This window comes from Eupeodes corollae, chromosome 3 (genome assembly GCF_945859685.1).
Source record: "Eupeodes corollae chromosome 3, idEupCoro1.1, whole genome shotgun sequence".
NCBI classification, from domain to species: Eukaryota; Metazoa; Arthropoda; class Insecta; order Diptera; family Syrphidae; genus Eupeodes; species Eupeodes corollae.
The window spans coordinates 8360476-8380669 of NC_079149.1; the positions used below are offsets into that span (position 1 = coordinate 8360476).

The 20194-nt window shown below is 36.3% G+C and overlaps 2 protein-coding genes and 4 non-coding genes across 6 annotated transcripts in view; 4 read left to right on the plus strand and 2 right to left on the minus strand.

Annotated features, from left to right (window-relative positions):
- The first annotated feature begins 8112 nt into the window (after positions 1-8112).
- On the plus strand, positions 8113-8666 carry LOC129951148 (small integral membrane protein 12-A). Its single transcript, XM_056063162.1, has 2 exons — positions 8113-8346; positions 8413-8666. Exons 1-2 carry the CDS (start codon positions 8217-8219, stop codon positions 8553-8555), a joined length of 273 nt encoding a protein of 90 aa, XP_055919137.1. The 5' UTR covers positions 8113-8216; the 3' UTR covers positions 8556-8666.
- A 41-nt stretch (positions 8667-8707) lies between these two features.
- Positions 8708-8780, plus strand: Trnar-ccu (transfer RNA arginine (anticodon CCU)). The gene has a single exon. It is a non-coding gene; the product is annotated as a tRNA-Arg (tRNA).
- Positions 8781-9683: 903 nt separating this feature from the next.
- Trnar-ucu (transfer RNA arginine (anticodon UCU)) lies at positions 9684-9756 on the minus strand. The gene has a single exon. It is a non-coding gene; the product is annotated as a tRNA-Arg (tRNA).
- A 7798-nt stretch (positions 9757-17554) lies between these two features.
- On the plus strand, positions 17555-17627 carry Trnam-cau (transfer RNA methionine (anticodon CAU)). Its single transcript has one exon. It is a non-coding gene; the product is annotated as a tRNA-Met (tRNA).
- Positions 17628-17953: 326 nt separating this feature from the next.
- Trnah-gug (transfer RNA histidin (anticodon GUG)) lies at positions 17954-18025 on the plus strand. The gene has a single exon. It is a non-coding gene; the product is annotated as a tRNA-His (tRNA).
- Positions 18026-18250: 225 nt separating this feature from the next.
- LOC129948805 (RING-box protein 2) overlaps positions 18251-20194 on the minus strand; it is a 109194-nt gene continuing 107250 nt past the window's right edge. Inside the window, exon 3 of the mRNA XM_056059852.1 lies at positions 18251-18907. Within this exon, the coding sequence (XP_055915827.1) occupies positions 18726-18907 (182 nt within the window). The 3' untranslated portion in view covers positions 18251-18725. The remainder of the gene's footprint in view (positions 18908-20194) is intronic.

A 20194-nucleotide genomic window follows, 5' to 3' on the forward strand; every position in this document is an offset into this window, starting at 1 on the left:
ACGGCATTACATTTTTTATTTGGGCTTATTGCTTTGCAAGAAAGCTCGACAAAAAGCTCCGGAAATATTTTTAGGTCATTGGAGGCATTGAAAGGTGTCGAACTAAGCATAATTTTTCGAATAAAAACAGTTCTCAAACTTAATGTTCAGGAAAAGTTTTGTTTTATAACCTTCACTGTCCAATTTTGAAGAAATTTAAATGACGTATTGTACTCAGACCTTCGAATATCTCTGAGACGTCAAAATCCCAGTGTTCGGAGATACGTGCAATTTATTTTCATATGCCAATATGTTTACATACATATGTTCTGAAATGATGCTTTTTATCCAATAATTCATTTTGTTTGCACTTTTGAACAAATATTTTTTAATTTTGTTGAAAATTATTGAATACGAGACAAAATGATGAAACGTCATAATGAGAGTTCTGAAAGTAGCAGCAGTGTAAACATCTTCTATGAATTTTTGACATTCTTACTCTACGCAGTTGTCTTGAAAACGTAAGATGCAAAACCAAAAACTCTCTTAATGAACACATCAATCCTTTGAACGTATCACCCTCCAGAACGCATTTGTTAACACTGTTATATTTGTAATGTCAATGAAAAGATGTGAATTACAACGACAATAAATGAAATGTTTGTACACATACATAGAAATGACTTCTGAGTTTTTTACGCACACATAGAATCAATTGCCAAATCAGTTGTTTTATCAGAACATAAAATGTCAGAAACAAAAACTTTAAATTATCAACCAGAATCATTTATATTCGCATGTCAAGTTACAAATTACCCATTAACCTTCAAAGTTTGAGTTCAAGAAAATCAAATGGTTTAATAATGGCTTGGGCTTCACCTGACGTTTACGAGTTCAGCCATAGGAATTCAATGCATACCATCACAATGGAGCTTCGACCTCACGTTTCATTTGACAATCGTAAGGAAAAGAACGTTATATAATGTGAAGTGACTCCAAACGGAAGTTCTAGTTTAATTATCTGAACATTTGCTTTGTCTGACAGCTCAACGGGTGTAAAAAATGTCAACAAACAAAATATTTGCTCTTTGAAGGGATGAAATAATAGAAATGCAGACGAAGCCGAAGTTGAAGCGTGTTTGTGATTCAGCCATTAATGCCTTTGGATTGATTTCATGAATTCAAGAAAGGTTTTCTACCTGATTTCCCTACTTTAACAATACATAACACGTCCAGGTAGTAAAAGTTGGATTTTTGACCCTTTCTTTTTGAAAAAGGATGTTTTGTTTGCAAATGTGGAAAAACCGATTATACGGATTATTGTGAAAGTACTTGGGTTTTCCCTAATAATCATTTCTTAAGAATTTCGGTTATTTATTCAGCAACTGTTTTTTACTGGGTAAATCCAATTTTTTTTCAGAATCTAAAAATCCTAGAACTGAATTTCCAAGATTTTTTTATATAAAAGCCACGTTTTTTTTTAGTTGAGATTTTTCATCCACGGAGTAAACAACTAGTTCAAAATCGTAAAAGTTTTGGAAACCAAGATTGGAAAATCTTTCTGCCATCATCGTGATGAAAGAAGGCAAATCTCAAAGGACGTTGAAGATATTGAAGGACTGTGTTCAAAGTGTCATTGAGTGTCACAATTCAACCGAACTTCTTGATTATTAACTACGCTCAGGGCGGCCTAGATCTACAACGAAACAAGAGGATGTGCTAAAAGTATCAACAAACGGACGAAAAAGCACCAGAAATACCTACCAAAATAAATACAAGGCAGCACCGCTTGACCAATTTCAAAGGTAATCTAAGAAATGTTGGATTATTTATCTTAATTTGCCTTTTTTATATTCTTCTTAAATTCTACCTGCTTATTTTTCAGTTGAAACATTCATTCTAGAATTTGGCATCATTTCTTAAAATGAGAGTGGACTCAAACTTTATACAAATTTAAGAATAACCCTGGAGACTAACGATCAAAGTGACATTTGAGCATTCATCACGTAACGTATTCTAGTTGATCATAGAATGAGAGGAAATCACTAGTGCCACCAGAAAAACTGCCTTGTGCTAAAATTTCAAGATCCATCAGGTAAATACAGTTTTTTTCATAACACTCAAAGTGAATTCGATTTTTAATTTTTTTTACTTCTTTGCGAACTTTAAAACTATGTTTTACTTTTTATCTGTCACGCTTAACTATTAAGACACAACTTTTAGTTCTTTGTGGTTTTCTAAAACTTACTGAAATTTTTTAATCTTTAAAGAACTGAAGCTTCTTGTTTGTTTGAAACCAGTTTGTTAAGAAAAATCAGCTGGCAGACCTCACAATAGAAAATTCACCTTCCCGTGGTGAGATTCTTGTAAGATTTCTTATTGAAGCTTGGCTCAACTTTCCACTACCGCAGCACGAATTTCAACACGCGTTTTTTTTTTATTTGATAGATATGTCCAAATAAAAAATAATTGTAGCAATTTTAGAGCGAGGAAACATTTATTTCTATTTTAAATTAATTTTCAAAGTCCACTTTTTCACATACAAAACACGCAAAAAGCGTTGGTTTTTACATTTCTACTTCGTTTTTTGGTTGATTTTTCTTTGTTGGGGATTTCTTTGATTTTAGTGCCCAAATGCAAAAAGTATTTTAGTATATAATCAAACTCGGGAGAGTTTCTGGGGGGGGGGGGGGCATGTCCACCTTAGATATCAAGCTATTAGTACGCCGTACTTTCAATTCAGACAAAATTGTTTCAGGCTCAAAAACGAAATACAAAAGAAGTGGGGTCCCAAAAAGAAATTATTTGTTTCTATGACGTGAAGGTTTTTCCTCGCCTTAATACTGAACACATGCTCTAATGAGACCCCTACCTAACTGTAAAAAAAATCAGAATTAAATTTGTGCTTTGGTAATGGTAAGTCGCCTCTGAAACTTATACAGAAATTGAAATTAAACCTCACAAAAATTGAACTGTCTAAATGTGTAAAATCTTCACCTTTGAAAGAAAAACTTAAGTAACTTTTCGAGCAGTGTACCATGGATGTGGCGACACGGTAGCGATGGTGGCACATCTGCCTGCTCATGACAAAATTAAAACAGAAAATTCTAGAACAGAATAATTTTGATTCAAAGTGTACAAAAATCAAACTGCCCAAGTGAGCAGATTAAATTTGAAATTTGAATATTTTTCCATTCTTACTTTCTTTCCTTCTGAATTCGGTCTGGTTTTTTTCTCATATCCAACCGCACAGTTTCTGTATTTTTAAAAATTAATATACATATATTTAGCTTACTTAATCAATAAATTAATATACTTATTCTTTTAATAAGTGTTAAATAAAACATAAGTGTTTCATTTCTTCACCTCACTTGTTTTTGTGGTAACTTAGCTTCTGTGAAGTTGGTGTCAATAAAAGACACCACATTGGTGACCCCGACGTGATCTACGTGATCACATAAAATCTGTAAGTAATTTACATTCATATGATTAACAGAACACCTCCCAAAAACATCCCTAAACTGGGAACCATGGCTGATGACGACAAAAATCAGAGTTTGCTTGACTCTGATGTCCCTAATTTCCCAGAACCAAACAACATACTTTCTGGTAGTGATCCAACTGGCAACATCCAAACACCACTCACATCGGCAGCAGCAATGTACATGGGTACACAAGCTCATCAAGAGTTCGTATACGCCGTAAACTTGCATTTGCCTCAATTCGCGCCAGAATCACCAGACATTTGGTTTGCGATCGCCGAGGCAGACTTTACTGCAAACCGTATAACAAGCGATGCGCAAAAATACAACCAGTTGTTAAAATCTCTGCCTTTAAATATCGCTTACCAGCTGATCGACATTGTGAGCAATGCTCCATCCCAAAACAAATATGAAACGCTAAAAACAGCTATTTTACAACGTTTCTCGGAATCTCGTCAGAAACAGATTCAAAAATTGCTCCGAGAAAAGGTCCTGGGCAACAAAAAACCATCCCAGCTTCTCAGAGAGATGAGGGAGCTCTCAAAGAATGCTGTGACTGACGAGGTTCTCCATCAGCTGTGGACCGAACGATTGCCAGAGAGAATTCGCCCGCTTTTGGTCATTTCGGATAACCTTAATGACCTTAACGCCTTGGCCGAGACGGCTGACCGAATCATGGACGCTCTGGTAAGCAATTCTGTCATGTCAGTCCACAACAGCGGTTTCCCGTTCAGTTCTCAGCAAGTTTCCAATTCACCAGATTTGACAAAAATAGAGCGTCAGCTATTGGAGATGCGGTTGATGCTGGAGTGCTGCCAACAAGACATCAAAAATCTTCAATCCACTCAGCAACAGCTCCAACATCAAACACAACACCATCAACCGCAACCTCACGTGCAACGCCCAAGAACCAGGTCAATCACCCCCAACCGAAGTGGTGTGTGTTACTACCATACTCGATGGGGGAATGACGCCCGACACTGCACCAAGCCGTGCAAATTTACAACACCAACACAAAACCAGGGAAACTAGCCACGCTGTCATTAATTGGGGCAGTTGATGACAGCAAATTCAATACAACACCCAAAGAAATCCGTCTACACATCCAAGATTTTACTTCGAATCAAATATTCCTCATAGATTCCGGCTCAGTTCTTTCCATCATCCCAACCAATTATTTTAAAATCAGACCCGAACAAGACCATCTCACGCTCTACGCAGCAAATGCCTCAGCCATTCACACCTACGGTTGGAAGACACTCAAATTGGACCTGAACCTACGCAGAACCTTTCTTTGGACGTTCGTGATTGCTGACATAGAAACAGCAATACTTGGTGCAGACTTTTTAGCACACTACAACCTCCTGGTGGATTTAAAACATCAAAGATTGATTGACCCTCTCACTTCGCTATCATCAAAAGGAGAATCTTTAGCCACCAAAACCTACAACATCTCTACAGTGGACTCATCTCTTCCAGAACCGTATGCGGGGCTGCTTAGAGAATTCATCCAAGTCACAAAACCCAACTACAGTCCAAATTTCAACAATAGGCAATATGCACACCGAATCCAAACTAAAGGTCCACCAGTCTCAGCACGCTCCCGCAAACTAGCTGGAGAAAAAGCAACTGCTGCCAAAACCCATATATCCGAGATGCTGGAAAATGGCATCATCAGACCTTCAAGAAGTCCGTTCGCCAGTCCAATACACCTGGTAAGAAAGAAAAATAATGACTGGAGACTCTGCGGAGATTATAGACAACTGAATGCCATAACTGAAGCTGATAAGTATGCGCCACCACTTATCCAAGACCTCTTTCTTCGTCTTCATGGAAGTTGCATCTTCACCAAACTCGACTTGGACAGAGCTTACCATCAAGTGCCGATGCATCCAGACGATATATTCAAAACAGCCATCATTACACCTTTTGGTCTGTTCGAATACTTAGTCATGCCGTTTGGTCTCAGGAATGCGACACAGACATTTCAACGATTCATGGATTCAATATTCAGAGATCTTGATTTTGTCTTCATTTACATCGATGACATACTCATCATGTCAAAGGACAAGGATCAACATGAATCTCATCTAAAAGCAGTTTTCCAACGCCTGCAAGAGTTTTCCTTGAGCATCAATTTAAAAAAATGCGTTTTTGGCCAAACAGAAGTCAACTATCTTGGTTACAAAATAAGCTCTCAAGGATACTCGCCAATGAGTGAACGAGTTGACGCAATACTCACCTTCAAGAAACCAGAAACAATCGAAGAACTCAGACGTTTCCTCGGAGTAACAAACTATTATCGACGATGTATTCCCAATGCAGCTGTTTCTCAGCTTCCGCTCAACGGTTACTTGCAACGCTCTATTAAAAACGACAAGACCAAAATACAGTGGACTGAAGAATCATCACAAGCATTTGAGGAATGCAAAGAGAAAATCGCTAACATAACTCTACTTGCATATCCGTCACCAGATGTACCCATGATCCTCACCACTGATGCATCATCAACTGCAATTGGAGCTAAACTTGAGCAACTTGTAGACAACAACTGGCAGCCATTGGGTTTCTTCTCTCGCAAACTCAGTTCAGGAGAGCAAGGCTATTGCACCTACGACCGAGAATTACTTGCCATTTTTGCGTCAATTCAATTCTTCCACCACATGCTTGAATGTCGTAGTTTTACTATCAAGACAGACCATAAACCCTTGATCTATGCGTTCAAGCAAAAACATGACAAGGCACCTGAACGAAGACTCCGGCAGCTCGACTACATATCCCAGTTTTGCATAGACATAGTCTATCTTAAAGGTGATGACAACATTGTAGCAGACGCCTTGTCACGCATCAACACGATAAACATGCCGACCATCTTGGAACCAAGCATAATCAGGGACGAACAACTAAAAGATGAACATCTTCAACATCTCATCCAAAATGCATCATCACTCCATTTGCATGAACTGCAAGCTGAACCTGGCATTAACTTATACTGCGACATTTCACAAGGCATCGTCAGACCATACATACCGTCATCGCTACGAAGAACAGCGTTCGAAACCATACACAGCTCCGCACATCCTAGTGGTAGGACAACTTCACGTCTCCTGCGAGAAAAATATACGTGGCCTGGAATACGAAAAGATGCGATTAAATGGTCTCGAGAGTGCATGGCATGTCAAAAGGCCAAAGTTAATCGTCACAATACACTTCAACCTGAACACATCACAGTTCCAGATGCAAGATTTAGCCATGTTCACATCGACATCATCTTTTTACCAATGGTTAATGGTTACCAATATTGCCTAACCATGATAGACCGGTTCTCAAGATGGCCAGTTGCAGTTCCAATTCAAGACATGACCGCTGACACAGTCGCAACATCACTATTCGACCATTGGATCTCACATTATGGATCTCCCGTCACTATCACATCAGACCAAGGCAGCCAGTTTGAGTCAGCTCTATTCCAAGCTCTCACCAATCTCATTGGAACTAAAAAGACAAGGACTACACCCTACCATCCTCAGTCCAACGGCATGGTCGAACGCTTGCACAGAACTCTGAAAGCAGCACTGATGTGTTCTCCAAAGCCCTGGATCGAAATACTGCCAACTGTGTTGCTTGGACTTAGAACATCATTCAAAGAAGATCTCCAAGCCACACCGGCAGAAATGCTTTACGGAACGCGTTTAAGAATCCCTGGAGAATTTTTTGTCTCAACAGATCTTCCATCAGATGCTTCTGTGTTCATCGAAAAACATCGCGAGTTCATGCGTGGAATCCGTCCAACACCAACTGCTCATCACAACAAAGCAAGAATATTCATATTCAAAGACCTCAACACTTGCTCGCACGTCTGGTTACGCTGTGATAGAGTAAAAGCTCCTCTGGAACCGCCATACGAAGGTCCTTACAAAGTCATCGAGCGTTTATCCGACAGAGTCTACAAATTAAACGTTAATAATGAGGAAAAAAGTGTGTCTATTGATAGACTTAAACCGTGTTATATGAGTAAATCGGATGATGACGAAACAAATCAAGTATCTCCAACACAACGAATACAGCCACATCTTTGGGGTTCCACCATGGATCCACCACAACGTACGTACCAACAGAAAAGAATCGTGACATTTCATCGTCCAGCTGAAAAGACACTCGGGGGGGAGTGACTGTGGCGACACGGTAGCGATGGTGGCACATCTGCCTGCTCATGACAAAATTAAAACAGAAAATTCTAGAACAGAATAATTTTGATTCAAAGTGTACAAAAATCAAACTGCCCAAGTGAGCAGATTAAATTTGAAATTTGAATATTTTTCCATTCTTACTTTCTTTCCTTCTGAATTCGGTCTGGTTTTTTTCTCATATCCAACCGCACAGTTTCTGTATTTTTAAAAATTAATATACATATATTTAGCTTACTTAATCAATAAATTAATATACTTATTCTTTTAATAAGTGTTAAATAAAACATAAGTGTTTCATTTCTTCACCTCACTTGTTTTTGTGGTAACTTAGCTTCTGTGAAGTTGGTGTCAATAAAAGACACCACATGGACACTTGTAGAGCGCCATCTATTATTATGTAGATTTGTTATGTCATATACTTAAGAAATCACAATCATATGTTATTGACAGCCAGGTGACAGGATGAACTTGTCAACTTTTGCTCCGGTTAAATTCCGCACCAAATATTTCACATTTCACAACAATTTCAGTTTCGGCCAAAAATATTAAATTAATTAGTTACAAAATGTTACCAATAATTATGGCATTTCTCCGCTCAAATGCGGTACTAATTACTTTACCCATCGCTTGCGTGATTGGGACAGTTGGTTATAATTTGGAAAGTCTTCTATCGGACAAGTATACACCTTATAGCCGTAAGTCCTCATCAAATCATAATATTATGATTATTATTAATGTAAATATAATCTTTTCTCCATTAGAATCAATTCAAGAAAACCGAGCTGAACGCTTGGCGAGTGAAAACGTTTTAGATAACGCAGCGATGGTGGACAAATTGAGGCTTAATGAGAATGTTCTCGAAAGGAATCTACCGCCTTCTTTACAGACAAAAGTTAATGTTTAAGGGAATTATTATTAAATTAATACGATGTTAATATGATTGTTATCAACAAAAAGTGAGATTGGGATGAAATATTAAATAAATATAAACTTGAAATCCTGAAAAATGAAAATATTAGTGATGTTTTCTTTGATATTAGGCGGAAGGAAATTACCGCCCCAGTGGCCTAATGGATAAGGCATCGGCCTCCTAAGCCGGGGATTGTGGGTTCGAGTCCCATCTGGGGTACAGCAATGTCGTTTTTTGGATACTTCTGAGAGAAGTTCTAATCGAATGGGTGTTTATGGGTGGATGGGTCTATCCCGAAAAAGGAATATTTTTGAAAAATTCACTCGTGTCCTTAGAATATTTCAGAGGGTGTTGTGCATTTCACAAAACTTAACTTTTTGTTGATGGTTTTGTAAAATAGCAGTTATCCAGGAACTTATACATTTTCATCATCTATTTCAAAATAACCCACAGATGTTAGCCAAGGTATAAGGTCACCACACTTCATTCGCTACCGGGGCACAGAGTTCATGGGTAAGAACTAGCAGATTCTTAGCAAAACAGGGACAAACGGCAGCAATACGGAATCAGAGTCCTATTGTGGCATAGGAGAAAATGTAGTAAGAAGCTGCATTAAATTAGAAGAGGAAGCCTTAGAGTCAAAACTTTGGAATTAACTCCCTAAAATAAGACACCCTAAGTTACTTTTTTTAAACTGCAACCATTTTAAGATAGAGTCACTCAAAGGAAGAATAAATTTAAGATTAATAACAGAGAGCTTTCCACAGCTAACTGCAACCTAAATAGACATCTTAGCATTTGAGGTTTTGTACAGATTACCAGGAGACACTATGAAAAGACACGGATATCTGGGACATTACCTAATAAAAGATAGGAACTTTTGTCCGCATCCGTTTTCCATTCATTCGTAGCCTATTCAATCAAAAACCTTATGATATACGGGTCCAGACCCAGATACAGCTTTAGATTCCTTATGACCCTACAGTGTCATAGGTGCCTATCTTTTAATAGAAGATTGAGGAGTTCTACTGCTTAGTGGAAGCAGATGGATTGGTTTTTAAAATATAGGTTTCAATTTTGTATTTTATTGTAGGTACTAAATAACAAAAAGTTGTCAAACGACATCCCTTGCGGGGATCGAACCCGCGACCTTTGGATTAGAAGTCCAACGCGCTATCCTCTGCGCCAAAGGGACAGGTGATGAACGGGGGTCCATTTACTTACTTAGCTCCATTTTAAATAAATATAATAAATAATATTATTACATTTTTCTATACAAAATTTTAAGTTCCCTATATCGTATTTTATATGCAATATTCGTTAGGTTCCTATTATAGAAAAGATAATGTTGATATTTATTTATGTGGGATATTAAAATCATGAACAAATTACAATTAAGATGAGAAGGTGGAAGAAAGCTTCTTATGTAAATAGATCTCTTCGGTTGTGGCCATTTTGTATTGCTTTTATACAAAAGTTCCTTTATACCTATAATAACATTTTATAAATATAATTTCTTATTATCCTACCTTATATTTGAATATCATTTCATTCAACCAAATATCTTCGTGCTTGATAAAAGGGCGTTTTTTACGTATATATGTCAACGTGTCAAAGTTAAAAGCAAACGACAGCACTGTATAGAACTGACAGCTGTTGAGACGAAGTTGAAGATTTTATAGCCTAATTGCACATTTTTGATGAGCTCCATTAATACTTTCAAATAATTAAAAAAATTGGGGCGACTTTCCATTACCGCAGCACGAATTTCCTTCTGATTTTTTTTTTACAGTTAGGTAGAGGTCTCAATAGAACATGTTTTAAATATTAGGGCGAGGAAACAACTTTAAGTCATAAAAAAAAATATTTTCTTTTTCGGACTTAACCCTACTTTTTTTGTATTGCATTTTTTAAGCCTAAAACAAGTTTTTTTTAATTGATAGCACGGCGTACTAACAGCTAGGTATGTAAGGGGGCCATGCTGCCCCCCTGCAACCCCCCTGCTTGGGGTCACTATAGGATTTGGGGTGGGTGCGAGTTTGGGTATATGCAAAGTACTTTTCCATTTGAGCACTAAAATAAAAGAAATTACCAAGAAAACAAAAACAAGTATGGCAGCACTGAACAAAAAAACAGGGTAGAAATGTCAAAATCAACCATTTTTGAGTGTTTTGTATGGAAAAAAGTGAACTTTAAAAATTAATTAAAAATAGAAATAAATGTTTCCTTGCTCTAAAATTGCTATAGTTATTATTTATTTGCACATATCTATCGAATAAAAAAAACCGCGAGTCGAAATTCGTGCTGCGGTAATGGAAAATTGAGCCAATTCTTTTAATAGAAATTAAAGTTTCTCTCATTCTCCAAAGTATCAAATCTGACGTTTGTAATACAAATGTCAAATTTTTGTGAGCAAAAGAGATAGTCATAGATAGGCTCCTTTGAATCTGAGAGAGATAGGTTGTCAGGATTTATGTTTGTTAGTATTTAACGTGTAATAGAACAGCTGATCCAAAACATCTGATAGAACAGCTGATTCAAGTTCAACATTCATATGAGCTGCATTCAATCTCAGAACGAATGACTTTTTGTTGATGTTTTACATGTAAACTAACAGCTGTTCCAAAACAGCTGGGATCTCAAAAAGCGGTTACAAGTGTATTCGAGAATTTCTAGTATATGTGGGTATCTAACAGAGCTGCTGATTTAACATATTTAGTTGAATTTGAAAAAAGGAGACCCTCTAAACTGCACCAAATATAGGAGTATCAGTCTAATTAACATCGCCTATAAAATCTTCTATGCCGTAATATGTGAACTTCTAAAGCCCATCGTCAACAACCTGATAGGTCCTTATCAGTGTGGTTTTAAACCATGAAAGTCCACAGTTGATCAAATATTCACACTGCGGCAGATCCTGGAAAAACCCAAGAACACCAAATCGACACCCACAATCTTTTCATCGATTTCAAGGCCGCATATGACAGCATCTACAGGGACAAGCTGTATACATGCAGCCATGTCTAGTTTTGGCATCCCTGCCAAACCAGTCTGTTTGTGCAGGATGACCATGGAGAATGCACACTGCTCCTTAAACGTTAGAAACAACTTAACAGAACCTTTCGATAACATCGTACTTGAAGGAATAGTTCAGAGCTCACACTTCAACACTAGAGGCACTATTTTTCAAAAGTCTATCCAATTACTAGCATATGCTGATGACATTGACATAATCGGAAGAATTCAGCGTGATGTTAATGGGGCTTTTGTGAGTATGGAGGAAGAGGCGGCAAAAATGGATTTATCGGTTAATGAGGGCAAAACAAAATACATGCTGTCGTCAAGAAAGGACATAGAACACCGTCTTAGTCAAAATGTCACCATTGACAGAAATAACTTTGATTTAGTCAAGTACTTCGTGTACTTGGGCTCCGGTGTAAACGCAGAAAACAACACCAGCGCTGAGATCAAACGCAGAATAACTCTTGCTAACCGCTAGTTCTTTGGGCTAAGTAAGCAATTGAGTGGTAAAGTCCTCTCTCGAGGGACACAAAGTGTCGCTATACAAGACCCTTATAATACCGTCGTGCTATACGGTGCAGAAGCATTTACTATGACAAAAGCGGATGAAAGCACCTTGGGTCGGTTCTAAAGAACAGTTCTTCGTGTGATCTACGGTCCCGTATGCATCGAAGGGGAGTGGAGGAGAAGATGGAACGACGAGCTGTACGGGCTGTACAGTGACGTAGACTTAGCCAGAAGGGTAAAAGTCCAACGACTAAAATTACTGAGTCACGTAGAGCGCATGGAAACCAATGCTCCGGCCCGGAAAGTCTGAGCGCGAAACTGGAGACATCTAGCTAGGGGCCGAGATAGATGGAGAAGTTTGTTGGGTGAGGCCCTAATTCACACAGGACTGAAGCGCCACCTTAAGTAAGTAAGTTAAATTTGAAGGACCCAAAAATTAATTTCAAATTTGTTTGTTTTTGGAATAAATCGAGTGAATTATTGAAATAATCTATTAAAAATTTTATTTAACAATAATTTTGTAGCTCGAAATCTAAATGTATTTCTGCTTTTTATGGACAGCTCAAATTTGTTTTTATTTCTAACCAGCTATATCAACCTAGGTATCAAACTCATTCAATAAAGTACATATCTCAAAATCCACATATCCAGGATAACCTACCCAACACAGGATTGAACGCAGACATGGTTTAATTGCAAGGAACTTGAAAATTGATTTAGATCCTTAAATTTGGTTCTTATAAATTATTAAAATTATCCATTGCATATTTTATTTTACAATAATTTTGGACCTTAATAATAAAATGTTTGTCTACTTGTTGGGAAGAACTGAGATGTGTTTATTTTCTGACAGACATCTCAATTTAAGTATCCAACTCGTTCAATAAGGTATCTCGAAGTTCACCTATCCAACACGAGATTGAACGCAGTCATTACTAGTAAGGGGTTGTTCATGGGTAAATTCAGTTTTTCTTCAAAAATTGATATTTATACGTAGCACGTTGAACCCGATTGTATTTTTTGTGTGATTGCATTAGTGTAAATCCGTGTGCTTGTTAACGAGTAGAGCTGTCAAATTCCCAGCTTAACATCTTTTTTTCATAATTATATTAATACAAATGCAAGAGTGCAAAGGGGGGTAAATCTGCTGAAAAATCCAGGTCAGCAGATTTGATATATGTAAAATCAAAAATAAATCAGTTTATTTTGCCCTATAACATTTTATGTTGTGTTATTTTGCAATCACAGAATTTGTGTTTTGACGGGTCTGCATGCAAAAAATTTGCAGTTCAGTGTCATCAAATTTAAACCTTTACGTTTTTTGAATGGATGTTTTACTATAATTTCTTTTAATTAAAAATGCAATAATGTATTGATTAAATATAATTCAAGGAACATTTTTGTTGAAAAGCCTTTTAACTGCAAAATAATTTGTTGTTATAAATGCATTTTACTATTTTCGTAAAAAACATTTATTTTCATGAACAGCTGATTCTGTAGGTTTAAAAAAGGAATCAAATCGTTGAAACATGACATGTGCGCTGCATTTGAAATCAGAAAACATTTTCAATGACAGAAATTTTCAATAATCGCTATAAGCGATCTGTCAAAAATAAATCAAATTATTGGTTTTAGTGATGAAATCCAATGTTATCATTTGTTTAAGTTACTTTTTAAGCCAAGAAATCCTTTTCAACAAACAGCTGATTTTATAATTTTGAACAATTTCGTGTAGTTAAAGGAGTTCCGTTTTCTATATATACCCAACTGTCTTTATTGTATGGAAAGCGAGCAAGATCAACTCAAACATTGCTTGATTTTAAACAAAACACTATCCTTAAGACATATTTAATGAAACTCTACACAATGAGTTTGACGGTTCCAATTTTGAAATGTCAAAAACTGCAACGCAGTACTAAAAAGATGCTTTGGGTGATCTCGTGCGTCTTTGTTCAGTATGTCTGTGGTATGTGTTGCGTTGAATTCGTGTTTAAGGCTTCTCAAGTGGTGTTAGTGGCAGCCTTCTCATTAATTTTGTCTAACAAGGTATTAAAGGTGCGTGCCCATTTGAGACTCGGGAGACTCTCCATTTGAGAGCCAAATTTTAGAAGTTTTGCTATTACGAGCTCTCTGCTAGAATATTGAGAGTTTTCTTGCTGAGAGTACTCTCATAATCGTGTCCACTTGATAGATTTCTTCTGCTAGCATATTATCAGTTGGCCACGTATTCTATCCACACTGATAACTTCAAACTCCGTCTGTCGATTTGCCTCGCTCAAAAGGTCTGTAGGTTTTCGTGTTTTATTATAAAAAAGTTGTCAGTTGAATTATTCTAAAAGATTTAAAAATTATCAACAACATTTGATGAAATAGTTTGATTTCAAAATCTATTTTTGTAAACGAAATTTTGAATCGAAAAACAATTTTTACCAATTTTAGTACCATTTGATTTTATTTCTTAAATAAATGGACACCCCCCTTAAGATTGACATCAAATCCTTTGTATTTACCATATTCGAAGTAAGTACCTGAACATGATGTACTCACATCAACAAAGTATAATTTCTTGGGCAAATCATTCTATTAAGTTGATTTCCAGATTCACAATAGGTTGAATAAAGATGGCTTTGTTTATCTTTTGAATGAAGTGCAAGACAAGGTTCCGAAAAGCCAAAACATATAATCGGTGCCACTAATTTTAAACGTTGAAGCTGTATTGAGATTCTTTGCTGAAGGCCTTTGAGAAGTAGTAAACAACAATAATTTAAGAATTTAAATATATTTCCATTATTAATTTTACTTACTTAATGTGAAAAATATGTAGGTATGACCGCACTAGACCACTCGACGACAATTTAAACAAAATGAAATTTTAATTTCCATAAGACTTCGGAAAATGAACTCTCACCACTTCATAAAACAGAAACGTCAAATTTGATGACAGGATCTTGATCCGCTCAAAAAATCCAAACTGCGATCACCGGATCATCGACTGGATGTTGGATTGTTGGTCTTTATTGGATTATCTGATGACAGGCCGATAGTCCTGTCATCGGAAATGTTCAATGGAGACCCCAAACTAGACGATAACTGCAATATTGATGAGAGTGATATCAACAATTTAGATTCCATTAAACTCCAAATGTCAAGTAACGTAACGCTAAGTAAACGACTATCGATTGTCCTAACGCAGATTTTCGACGCTTATGAAAACAGAATATCTTTTTCTAGTTGGTGGTAAAATATATTAATCCGGTACAATATATTAGGGTCCTGCAAAACTTTTTATAGGTACTAAAGTTTATAAACTTCAGCAATAGTTGTTAATAAATAAAGCAATCAAGTCCACTTAATAACAATAACTAAAAGGATATGAAAATGAACTCCTGGCAACACCACATATTTGTTTGTTTTATAATAATCGTACACCTAAAAGTAGCCACAGACGACGAACACGCTCGCGCAACATGGTCGCCTGCGTTCCTCCACAGACGGCGAACATTGTTCGCGAACATTCATTTCGTGTTGAATCTCCGAAGAGGAAACATCATGTGTGATAAAAAAGCGCAAGTCGTTGCCCTAATGATAATTTACCTTTGCGAAAGGAAAAAAAAATCAAACAAAGGTAAATTGTTCCAAGATTTATTTTTTTCAATTTTATTTTTATAATTGTCACACACACAATTCCAAATCGCATCTTCACCGCGCAACAGCGTGCCGCTCGCGAACAACCCCACAGACGACGAATTTAGCGCGAGCACGAACGTGTTGCGCGAGCAAGTTCGTCGTCTGTGGCCACTTTAAGGGAATATTTGTTACTCTTAGGCCCCTTTCACACGAGACGGTTTCGTCCGTACGGTTTTTATCCGTGAGCCATTGGTAGTAAACTAATAAAATTAACTAAGTCCTCTTTTACACGAGACGGTTTCGTCTGCACGGATTTTATCCGTGAGCCATTAATAGTTAACTAATAAAATTAACTAAAGCTTTCACACTGGACGAAGATGGGTTTTTTCCGTACGGACGATTTAAAACAGCCGTCTCAACGACTGAAATATACGGCGACCGTGCCGTTGCCGTCTTATCAGTGCCGTACGTGACTACGCGAACGTATTCACAAAAGACGATTTTTATTCGTCTAGCGTCCGTTTTTGAGGTCACTTGTACTAAATAATTATATTATAATTAAGTGCTTTTGTGCGTCAATTTGACTGATGATATTGACACAGAATTACTTGTCGAAGCTAGACCTGTGCTATGGGATAAATCACTATAACTTTATAAAGATAGGAACGATTGGGGTGCACCCAATAACTACGATTTCGTTGTTTTTGATACTTTTGAATACGACGATATAAAAAAACACATGGAGTGGGCTTTCGATACATGTTGAAAGTCAATTGAGTTAAAATTAAAAAATATCTAAAACATAACCAAGCGTATATGATTCACGGGAAAAATACGTTATGTGTGAAAACAAAGTCCGTAGGGAAAAAAATTTACGAAACCACCTGGTGTGAAAGAGGCCTTAGGTTGGTTTCACACTACACGGTTTTGACCGTACGGCGACATTGTGTTAGAGGCGCGAAGAGCATATACGCTTTCATATTATACGGTCACGGAAAAATGCCGGCACACCGTGCCGAGTAGCAACCGTCTACTGCCACTACAGTATACGGCAGCCGGACGGCACGATAAGCTTAGTGGCGTACGTGACGAAATGCATGTTTTCACATCATACGATTTTATTCGTGCTGCAGAGTTATATTACCCACTTCAAGACACGATTACTTGTGATTAAACTTACAATATATTGTGTAAATAATGGAGGAATTAGATGGTTTTAAATTCGTGAATATTGAAATAGCCGTAAACGATAAAGTGTGGTAAGGCATTCCACATTCGTGTAGTGCGGTTAAAAAACGAATCTCTGTATTAGAATGTTCAACCGAATTTAGACTTAGGGGTACGCTGAGGAGCATTTTTGAAAGAGCTAGTGCTTTAGTTGAACTGTTTAAGGGGAGCATAATCCGTTCAAATAACGGTATAAAAGAATGAGCCAAAATATTTCAAGACAGTGTTAAAGCCGCGCAAATGAATCGGCCATGTTCTTATCATCAATCAGTTTAAATGCTCTTTATTGTATAATATTGAAGAAACTTAAGTACTCATAAGTTATAAGAGCAGTAGCCTAGAGAAGATGAGAGTTATACTCAAGCTTTGGACGTGGTACATAAGTCAAGTAGAGAATTGATATTTGGGAGGAGGTAGTAGGCAAATTTCTTTCACCACTTTAGGAAACCTTATGAGCGAAATAGTCTTTTAAAGAATAAAGCCCATTGTGTATGTTATGAATAGAATATACTCGTAGTGTAGGTAAGAATGTTTTCTTCTTGGACATATTAGACATACATTTTCTAACACCTTACAAATTGATATATTTAGTATTTTACCACGTCACCATAGCCTCGGTGGCGCAGTAGGCAGCGCGTAAGTCTCATAATCTTAAGGTCGTGAGTTCGAGCCTCACCCGGGGCATAACCTTTTTGTGCAGTTAGTTCAAATCTAATTTGATTAATCAATAAATCATAGGTCTGGTAGATTTCGTAGAAATAGATAGAATCAAGGTGTTTCTACACAATATTACATTCCTTTTAAATTTGTTTCATCTCTTTTTACAAAACGTATTGAATATGAATTGGAAGTAGCTCTTTTATCATTGAATAACTTCTAAATTGAAGTGTTTTCACTTTTTCACTGTACAAACTCCATTCAATTGATTTAATATCACACATGCGTAGAAGAACCGAATGGTACATATTTCATTTTTGAAATTTCACATCTACTTGAGCATGCCTTCGGTAGCCGTGATCGTCTAGTGGTTAGGACCCTACGTTGTGGCCGTAGTAACCCAGGTTCGAATCCTGGTCACGGCAATGTTAACAGCATTGTCACGGAGAAGGTGATTTATTTTTTCTTGAATTTTCGTTACTCCAAACACTCTACACTTTCACCTGACCATCGTGAATGTTATTTCCATAAGAGTTCTATGAACTCTCAAAGACTCACCACCATGAACACGTCTAATTCATTGACCTCTTTGACTTATGGTGGTTGACAGATTGAAATGTCATAAATAATTCAATACAAATTTTGGCATATACAAGTTGTCACATAATTTTAAGGTTGCACCATAATCATATACTTTATTCAATGGATGTTATTCTGCTTTGTTAAAATTAAAGAAAATCAAAATGCAATAAACTGTAGATATCATTTATAAACAAAATAAAATAAATTAGAAAAAAAAACTGCAATTCACTAGCGGCCATAACATTTAATTTCATCTTAAATTCTAACTTTTCTCTGGTGATGCAACTTAATTATTTTTATTGCTGTTTTGAATTGTTTGAGTTGGCTGAGATTTTATTTTAGTTGTTTTTATTTTGTATATAAATTTAACTTGCTATTAATTCTTTAATTTATTATTATAAGATTTATTATAATTTTTTAATATATTTTATTGAAGACATGGCGGGATAAGCGCATGTGCAACATTTCTGTAACGGATTTGTTGAGATCATGCTGCAAGAGTGATTGGTTTAGTTTTAGTGTTTGTTTTATTTTAAGTGACACTCATTTGCCCATTCGTTGAATGGACCATTCTTGTTGGCACAATGGGCAGCGGTTGTTTTGTTTAACCCACAATGACATGCAGCAATGATGGAAGGAGTGATTGCATTCGCCCCAAACAACAACACAATCTTGACGGCCAAGTACTTCACGTTTGTTTTCGGCTTGGCAACGTAAGCAAGCGTCTGAAAGAACAATAAAATATTGAAATTATTAGTTCAATTTGTTGAAAATAAAAAATTGTAGTAGATTTTTAAAAATTTTAAGTGGTAATGGAAATAAGACAGACAGCGAGTAATCAACTAAAATCATTAGGCGTGTTTCATTATTAGTTGAGGAGTTCTGAACAATCTGAGAATATTGAGCTCAATTTGACATTTGACAGGTTAATTGAAGAAAAAAGGTAAGTGTTCAGAATTATTTTTGAAACACATCTGAACATTCACCTTTTCTTTTAATTTCACCTATAAAATTCAGCATTCAACTCAGCCGGCTCAGTTTATTCTAAGCACTAAAAAAAAAACAAAAACTGGAAGCATTCTGGGTTAAAAAAGAAACACAGTATTTTGGTTCACTCTAATAAAGATCTAAATCGTCGGTAGCCATTTTGGGTTTCCTGCAAGCTAAAGCGAAGTGCTGATTCATAAAGTAATTAAAGTTTTACTGACATTTACCAGAAGCTCAAAACTCATTAGTTAATTCTATGTATGCGTGAAAACAAGCCAACATCGTTTGTTGAAATTCACATCTGTTCATCGACATTACAAATACAACAATGACAATCAGATGGCGAAATAAGGGCCAAATGTCAAAACATCGTTTCGAATTCATTCTTTACTTTGTCATCGGATTATTTAATAGGCGTGTTTAGTTATTCGCTTAGTTACGTTAACTTCCGAGAAAAAAAGCAAGAATCCACGAATCGTATTTCAAATCTTTGCAAGTGTCAAAATTAAAACCCATTTCAAACCAAGTTTTAAGTGATTGCCTTTTTTAGACAAGGTTTAGTATTGCAACTGCTTTAAATGCAAAACGTCATTTGTACCAAGAATTATCAAAACGTTCTTAAAAGAGAACTTAAAAAATCTATTTGACATTTTAAAAAATTGACAACCTAAATTTCTCATTTCATGGGTTCGAAACGGAATTCAAGCTATTTTCAAACTTAAGACCAATATAATAAGCAGTCCAGTTTACACGTAACACACTTTTAAACAGCTAGAGCAAGAAGAAATACATACAACTTCAAAATTAAATATCCAATCAGGGTAGCATGAAAATCAAATACACTTCCATTCTAGACTTTACCATTAAAATAAAAATCAAAAAGAAGACGTCACATTAATGGTTTCATCAATCAATTTAATTGAAACCAAAATAAAGTGCACAAAACGACAAAAAAGTACCTATTACTGGAACCTTTTAAATTTTATTTAAACAAACAAGCCCCCTTCGTTAAGTTCTAACTGGAT

Bases quoted from the DNA above. Each gene is read 5' to 3' on its own strand.
- LOC129951148 (XM_056063162.1), top strand. From the start codon at position 8,217: ATGTTACCAATAATTATGGCATTTCTCCGCTCAAATGCGGTACTAATT. The intron at 8,347-8,412 runs GTAAGTCCTCAT...TTTCTCCATTAG, and splicing joins CAAGTATACACCTTATAGCC to AATCAATTCAAGAAAACCGA.